The following is an 8846-nucleotide window of genomic DNA, read 5'->3' as shown; positions in this document are numbered from 1 at the left end:
TACTCTTTCTGGGAAAGCTGCTTATTTGTTCATGTGTGACATTTAGCATTAATATAAGGGACAAGCGGTAGAATATGGATGGATTATCAAACATGCAGTATGTACCACAAGAAAAAGAGCCATTGTGAGTCGTACATCCTATCCATCCATCCATGTTTTACTGCTGGCGTTTCCTAAAAAGAATAAGGCTGGAGGGAGCTTCGATATCCGAGCAGAGGCGACATCACTTGAACGCGTCACTACTTGATAAACAGCGGTGGGCGGGGCGTGACGTGACGTTTACGGACTGGTGGACAGCGTCGAAACTCTCAGCACATTTCATCGAGGGCTTGTTGTCGACGGGGACGGAGGCGACGGAGAAAGTTGGGAGATTTCACGCCGCCATACCAGGCTCGGGGAAAGTTGGGAAGAAAGTAAACCGAGTGGACAAAAGTCGGAGTCTGTGGGAAAGGAAATGTGTCGACGGTGGCGGACTTGAAAGCCACTTTGAGGCGCGAAGGGGAGACAAACATGCGAGCCTCCTTGCTGCTGCTGCTTGTACTGTGGAGGACTTCAGTGGGCCAGTACTCCAGCGACCAGTGCAGCTGGAAGGGCAGGTAAGCTCGTCTTTTTACTGGCGCTTCACTAAACTTCTATTACTTCATATTCTAAGTAGAAAATACAACACTAATACGTGTTGTAAATAAGAGAGTGAGTTACAAATCATGCAGAAGTGGCTATTTTGTCAACAGGACAGCGATAATGACGTTTTTTCCCCTTCAGTTCACTATTGAAGTTTACAAATATGTTTTGTTACATAGTGAAAATAAAGCTGTTTATAAAAGGTATGTACGATTCGATAGGCTCCAGCAACCCCAAAAGGGACAAGCGGTAGAAAATGGATAGATGGATGTATGATTCATAGGTTGTTAACTTTAATAACTATTCAATGCCACTAATGTAAGTTGGAATTTTACTCAATAACTGTCAAATTTTTACAAGAAAAACTGAACATTTTTGCAATATTATGATAAAAGTAGGAATTTTACTCAATAACAGTCGCAATTTTAAAGAAAAGCTTACAATTTGGGCAATTTTATGAAAATAGTCGTAATTTTACTCCACAAAAGTCACAATTTTATAAGAAAAGTTTAAAATGTTGGCAGTATTATAATAAAAGTCGTCATTTTACTCAACACAAGTCAAAATGTTATGAGAAAAACTGAACATTTGTGCAATATTATGATAAAAGTTGGAATTTTACTTAAAAACAGTCAGAATTTTACAAGAAAAGCTTACAATTTTGGCAATTTTATGAAATGGGTCGTAATTTTACTGCACGAAAGTCACAATTTTATAAGGAAACTTTAAAATGTTGGCAGTATTATAATAAAAGTCGTCATTTTACTCAACACAAGTCAAAATTTTACAAGAAAAACTGAACATTTGTGCAATATTATGATAAAAGTTGGAATTTTACTCAATAACAGTCGCAATTTTAAAGAAAAGCTTACAATTTTGGCAATTTTATGAAAAGAGTCGTAATTTTACTACACAAAAGTCACAACTTTATAAGGAAACTTTAAAATGTTGGCAGTATTATAATAAAAGTCGTCATTTTACTCAACACAAGTCAAAATTTTATGAGAAAAACTGAACATTTGTGCAATATTATGATAAAAGTAGGATTTTACTCAATAACAGTCGCAATTTTACAAAAAAGCTTACAATTTTGGCAATTTTATGAATTGGGTCGTAATTTTACTCCACAAAAGTCACAATTTTATAACAAAACTTTAAAATGTTGGCAGTATTATAATAAAAGTCGTCATTTTACTCAACACAAGTCAAAATTTTACGAGAAAAACTGAACATTTGTGCAATATTATGATAAAAGTTGGAATTTTACTCAATAACAGTCGCAATTTTACAAGAAAAGCTTACAATTCTGGCAATTTTATGAAATGAGTCGTAATTTTACTCCACAAAAGTCACAATTTTATAAGAAAACTTTAAAATGTTGTCAGTATTACAATAAAAGTCGTCATTTTACTCAATACAAGTCAAATTTTACGAGAAAAAATGAACATTTGTGCAATATTATGATAAAAGTTGGAATTATACTCAATAACAGTCGCAATTTTACAAGAAAAGCTTACAATTTTGACAATTTTATGAAATGAGTCGTAATTTTACTCCACAAAAGTCACAATTTTATAAGAAAACTTTAAAATGTTGGCAGTATTATAATAAAAGTCGTCATTTTACTCAACACAAGTCATAATTTTACGAGAAAAACTGAACATTTGTGCAATATTATGATAAAAGTTGGAATTTTACTCAATAACGGTCGCAATTTTACAAGAAAAGCTTACAATTTTGGCAATTTTATGAAAATAGTCGTAATTTTACTACACAAAAGTCACAATTTTATAAGAAAAGTTTAAAATGTTGGCAGTATTATAATAAAAGTCGTCATTTTACTCAACACAAGTCAAAATGTTATGAGAAAAACTGAACATTTGTGCAATATTATGATAAAAGTTGGAATTTTACTTAAAAACAGTCAGAATTTTACAAGAAAAGCTTACAATTTTGGCAATTTTATGAAATGGGTCGTAATTTTACTGCACGAAAGTCACAATTTTATAAGGAAACTTTAAAATGTTGGCAGTATTATAATAAAAGTCGTCATTTTACTCAACACAAGTCAAAATTTTACAAGAAAAACTGAACATTTGTGCAATATTATGATAAAAGTAGGAATTTTACTCAATAACAGTCGCAATTTTAAAGAAAAGCTTACAATTTTGGCAATTTTATGAAAAGAGTTGTAATTTTACTACACAAAAGTCACAACTTTATAAGGAAACTTTAAAATGTTGGCAGTATTATAATAAAAGTCGTCATTTTACTCAACACAAGTCAAAATTTTATGAGAAAAACTCAACATTTGTGCAATATTATGATAAAAGTAGGAATTTTACTCAATAACAGTCGCAATTTTACAAGAAAAGCTTACAATTTTGGCAATTTTATGAAATTAGTCATAATTTTACTCCACAAAAGTCACAATTTTATAAGAAAACTTTAAAATGTTGGCAGTATTATAATAAAAGTCGTAATTTTACTCAACACAAGTCAAAATTTTACAAGAAAAACTGAACATTTGTGCAATATTATGATAAAAGTAGGAATTTTACTCAATAACAGTCGCAATTTTAAAGAAAAGCTTACAATTTTGGCAATTTTATGAAAAGAGTCGTAATTTTACTACACAAAAGTCACAACTTTATAAGGAAACTTTAAAATGTTGGCAGTATTATAATAAAAGTCATAATTTTACTCAACACAAGTCAAAATTTTACAAGAAAAACTGAACATTTGTGCATTATTATGATAAAAGTAGGATTGTACTCAATAACAGTCGCAATTTTACAAGAAAAGCTTACAATTTTGGCAATTTTATGAAATGAGTCGTAATTTTACTCCACAAAAGTCACAATTTTATAAGAAAACTTTAAAATGTTGGCAGTATTATAATAAAAGTCGTCATTTTACTCAACACAAGTCAAAATTTTACGAGAAAAACTGAACATTTGTGCAATATTATGATAAAAGTTGGAATTTTACTCAATAACAGTCGCAATTTTACAAGAAAAGCTTACAATTTTGGCAATTTTATGAAATTAGTCGTAATTTTACTCCACAAAAGTCACAACTTTATAAGGAAACTTTAAAATGTTGGCAGTATTATAATAAATGTCTTCATTTTACTCAACACAAGTCAAAATTTTATGAGAAAAACTGAACATTTGTGCAATATTATAATACAAGTAGGAATTTTACTCAATAACAGTCGCAATTTTACAAGAAAAGCTTACAATTTTGGCAACTTTATGAAAAGAGTCGTAATTTTACTCCAAAAAAGTCACAACTTTATAAGGAAACTTTAAAATGTTGGCAGTATTATAATAAAAGTCGTCATTTTACTCAACACAAGTCAAAATTTTACGAGAAAAACTGTACATTTGTGCAATATTATGATAAAAGTTGGAATTTTACTCAATAACAGTCGCAATTTTACAAGAAAAGCTTACAATTTTGGCAATTTTATGAAAATAGTCGTAATTTTACTCCACAAAAGTCACAATTTTATAAGAAAACTTTAAAATGTTGGCAGTATTATAATAAAAGTCGTCATTTTACTCAACACAAGTCAAAATTTTACAAGAAAAACTGAACATTTGTGCAATATTATGATAAAAGTTGGAATTTTACTCAATAACGGTCTCAATTTTAAAGAAAAGCTTACAATTTTGGCAATTTTATGAAAAGAGTCGTAATTTTACTCCACAAAAGTCACAATTTTATAAGGAAACTTTAAAATGTTGGCAGTATTATAATAAAAGTCGTCATTTTACTCAACACAAGTCAAAATTTTATGAGAAAAACTGAACATTTGTGCAATATTGTGATAAAAGTAGGAATTTTACTCAATAACAGTCGCAATTTTACAGGAAAAGCTTACAATTTTGGCAATTTTATGAAATGAGTCATAATTTTACTCCACAAAAGTCACAATTTTATAAGAAAACTTTAAAATGTTGGCAGTATTATAATAAAAGTCGTCATTTTACTCAACACAAGTCAAAATTTTACGAGAAGAACTGAACATTTGTGCAATATTATGATAAAAGTTGGAATTTTACTCAATAACAGTTGCAATTTTACAAGAAAAGCTTACAATTCTGGCAATTTTATGAAATGAGTCGTAATTTTACTCCACAAAAGTCACAATTTTATAAGAAAACTTTAAAATGTTGTCAGTATTACAATAAAAGTCGTCATTTTACTCAACACAAGTCAAAATTTTACGAGAAAAAATGAACATTTGTGCAATATTATGATAAAAGTTGGAATTTTACTCAATAACAGTCGCAATTTTACAAGAAAAGCTTACAATTTTGACAATTTTCTGAAATGAGTTGTAATTTTACTCCACAAAAGTCACAATTTTATAAGAAAACTTTAAAATGTTGGCAGTATTATAATAAAAGTCGTCATTTTACTCAACACAAGTCATAATTTTACGAGAAAAACTGAACATTTGTGCAATATTATGATAAAAGTTGGAATTTTACTCAATAACGGTCGCAATTTTACAAGAAAAGCTTACAATTTTGGCAATTTTATGAAATGAGTCGTAATTTTACTACACAAAAGTCACAACTTTATAAGAAAACTTTAAAATGTTGGCAGTATTATAATAAAAGTCGTCATTTTACTCAACACAAGTCAAAATTTTACGAGAAAAACTGAACATTTGTGCAATATTATGATAAAAGTTGGAATTTTACTCGATAACAGTCGCAATTTTACAAGAAAAGCTTACAATTTTGGCAATTTTATGAAAAGAGTCGTAATTTTACTCCACAAAAGTCACAACTTTATAAGAAAACTTTAAAATGTTGGCAGTATTATAATAATAATAATAATCAGAATTTTACTTGGGCAAAATGATGACAATAATTTACAAGAACAACAAAAAAATTGGCAATATTGTGACAAAAGTCAGAATTCTATATGACAAATGTCACCATTTTGCATTAAGAAGTAATAATTTAACATATAAAAGTAATAATTTTACGAGAAAATATTGCAATGCTACAGAAACAGAAAGAATATGAGAAATTTCTGCTCCGCCGCTCCCAGTCTGTGGAACGCTCTCCCTGACCACCTGAGGGCACCACAGACTGTGGATGCTTTTTTAAAAAGGCTTAAATTAAAAACCCTTATTTTAGATATATGCATACTAGTTTTAGCTATTTGGCTGTTTTAGTTTTTATTTTATTTTTTATTTTTTATTATCTTTTAATTTTTTATACACTGTAGCACTTTGAGGTTGTTTACTCAATGTAAAGTGCTTTTTACAAATAAAATCTATTATTATTATTATTAAATTGTTCCCAATTTTGTAAGAAAAAAGTCGACACATTGTGGGAAAATGCGGGCGGTGGGGGGCTTGGATTTTATTTGCATTTTAATATTTCCAGCTTTGCAATGTTGCCAATTGATGCTGATTATAGTGACTGTTTTTTACCAAGTGTGGTTTGGTTGAAAGGGGTGAAGGGCTTGCTTTTATCAACGTGTGAGATGCATGCTAGTGATTAGAATCCAGATGATGCGCTAGAAAAAATCTGCATGGGGTACTAAAATTGAAGGTCTGTAATCATAAATTGTATCAAAGCAGCCTCGTGTTTCTTTGTGATGGAAGCTTGAGCCAGGCATCTGCCGAAATGTCTCAGCTTTCCAGGCTACACTGTTTTTTTCCCCTTTGTAATCGTGCAGTCAGGAGGGGCACATCTTTGAGCTGTGCACCAATAATCTGCTGTTCATTAGTGGGCCTGTTCACTAGGCTTTAATTGCATGCAGAAAAGATGGAAGTTGGAAGCGGCTTGAGTTAATTAGAGGCACACCGAGCAGCGCCGCACATGCTCCACATGTCCACGGCTTTTTAAGGTCCATTTAAATCAGAGCATCTCATTTTCAGGAAACAGGGCGTTTCTCCATCTGCAGTCAAACCGCCAGCTTGGCACGCTCCCGGGCCGATGATGGCTTCCTGCCTCTGGCCTCCGCCGCAGAATGACTGACGGACCACTTTTTTTTCTTTCCTTTTGAGACCCCGAGCTGGCCTTAAATTCGAGAGGCAGTCGTTTGGTCTCGCTGGCGCCAGAGTCCGAGGTGCTGCCCGGAAAAGACTCCTTCGCCGTCTTTGGTGGCTTGAAAGCGAGTGGAGGTTGGGTGCGTGACCAGCATTTGCACTCGCACGCAGCAGCCACAGTTACTTGTCTGCTCCAAGGCCGTCTATTCATGCACTTTTTGCCTACAAAGTCGTCCAAAGGCAGCCTGCCAGCGGTGCGCTTGGCCACCGCGCCACGGGGGAGGGGGGGGATCGTTAATGCCCCTTTTCCACTGAGCAAGTACCCAAACCTAGGTGATTTTGGACTGACAGGAATCGAGCCAAAGCTGGGAAAAAATTGTGCTAAAAAGACCCCGAAATGTGGTAAACTGCTTTGTCCTTTGACTGGTCTGGATATGTAACTCACTTTCCACCAAGCATTACGCTTCCATAGGGAATGCATTTTTCTGCATTTCCACTGTAAATGGTCCCAAACATTTTATCGCAGTAGTATGTTACAATTCACCTCGTCTTTGATGACTCCTTTTAACTTTAAAGTGCAAAGTGCTGGCTTACTCAACGCAAGTCAAAATTTGACAAGAAAAAGTGAACATTTGTGCAATATTATGATAAAAGTTGGAATTTTACTTAAAAACAGTCGCAATTTTACAAGAAAAGCTTACTATTTTGGCAGTTTTATGACAAGAGTCGTAATTTTACTCCACAAAAGTGACAATTTTATAAGAAAACTTTAAAATGTTGGCAGTATTATAATAAAAGTCGTCATTTTACTCAACACAAGTCAAAATTTGACAAGAAAAACTGAACATTTGTGCAATATTATGATAAAAGTTGGAATTTTACTCAATAACAGTCGCAATTTTACAAGAAAAGCTTGCAATTTTATGAAGAGTCATAATTTTACTCCACAAAAGTCACAACTTTATAAGAAAACTTTAAAATGTTGGCAGTATTATAATAAAAGTCATCATTTTATTCAACACAAGTCAAAATGTTACAAGAAAAACGGAACATTTGTGCAATATTATGATAAAAGTTGTAATTTTACTCAATAACAGACACAATTTTACAAGAAAAGCTTAGAATTTTGGCAATTTTATGAAATGAGTCGTAATTTTACTCCACAAAAGTCACAACTTTATAAGAAAACTTTAAAATGTTGGCAGTATTATAATAAAAGTCGTCATTTTACTCAACACAAGTCAAAATTTTACAAGAAAAACTGAACATTTGTGCAATATTATGATAAAAGTTGGAATTTTACTCAGTAACAGTCGCAATTTTACAAGAAAAAGCTTACATTTTTGGCAGTTGTATGACAAGAGACGTAATTTTACTCCACAAAAGTCACAATTTTATAAGAAAACTTTAAAATGTTGGCAGTACTATAATAAAAGTCGTCATTTTACTCAACACAAGTCAACATTTTACAAGAAAAACTGAACATTTGTGCAATGTTATGATAAAAGTTGGAATTTTACTCAATAACAGTCGCAATTTTACAAGAAAAGCTTAGAATTTTGGCAATTTTATGAAGATTCGTAATTTTACTCCACAAAAGTCACAATTTTATAAGAAAACTTTAAAATGTTGGCAGTATTATAATAAAAGTCGTCATTTTACTCAACACAAGTCAAAATTTTACAAGAAAAAATGAACATTTGTGCAATATTATGATAAAAGTTGTAATTTTACTCAATAACAGTCGCAATTTTACAAGAAAAGCTTAGAATTTTGGCAATTTTATGAAGAGTTGTAATTTTACTCCACAAAAGTCACAATTTTATAAGAAAACTTTAAAATGTTGGCAGTATTATAATAAAAGTCATCATTTTACTCAACACAAGTCAACATTTTACAAGAAAAACTGAACATTTGTGCAATATTATGATAAAAGTTGGAATTTTACTCAATAACAGTCGCAATTTTACAAGAAAAGCTTACAATTTTGGCAATTTTATGAAAAGAGTCGTAATTTTAATCCACAAAAGTCACAATTTTATATGAAAACTTTAAAATGTTGACAGTATTATAATAAAAGTATTTTCTTTTCTTTCTTTCTTTCTTATAGTTTATTTCGAACATGAACACATTTACATCATAATACATCACACAATTTAATATCATTTCATTTACATCATGCCCGAAAAGGAGTAGGAAGAAG

General features: G+C 31.4%; 1 protein-coding gene across 2 annotated transcripts in view; it reads left to right on the top strand.

Annotated features, from left to right (window-relative positions):
• Positions 1 to 288: 288 nt before the first annotated feature.
• metrnla (meteorin like, glial cell differentiation regulator a) overlaps positions 289 to 8846 on the top strand; it is a 28703-nt gene continuing 20145 nt past the window's right edge. For both annotated transcript variants that reach the window (XR_009824626.1, XM_062037344.1), the window contains exon 1: positions 289 to 596. Coding sequence is in view for 1 of the 2 variants with exons in the window: in XM_062037344.1 (XP_061893328.1) it covers positions 511 to 596 (86 nt within the window). In the remaining variant the exon portion in view is untranslated. The remainder of the gene's footprint in view (positions 597 to 8846) is intronic.

The sequence above is a fragment of the Entelurus aequoreus genome, linkage group LG25 (assembly GCF_033978785.1).
Source record: "Entelurus aequoreus isolate RoL-2023_Sb linkage group LG25, RoL_Eaeq_v1.1, whole genome shotgun sequence".
Lineage (NCBI taxonomy): Eukaryota > Metazoa > Chordata > Actinopteri > Syngnathiformes > Syngnathidae > Entelurus > Entelurus aequoreus.
This window is presented reverse-complemented; position numbering and strand designations above follow the sequence as displayed.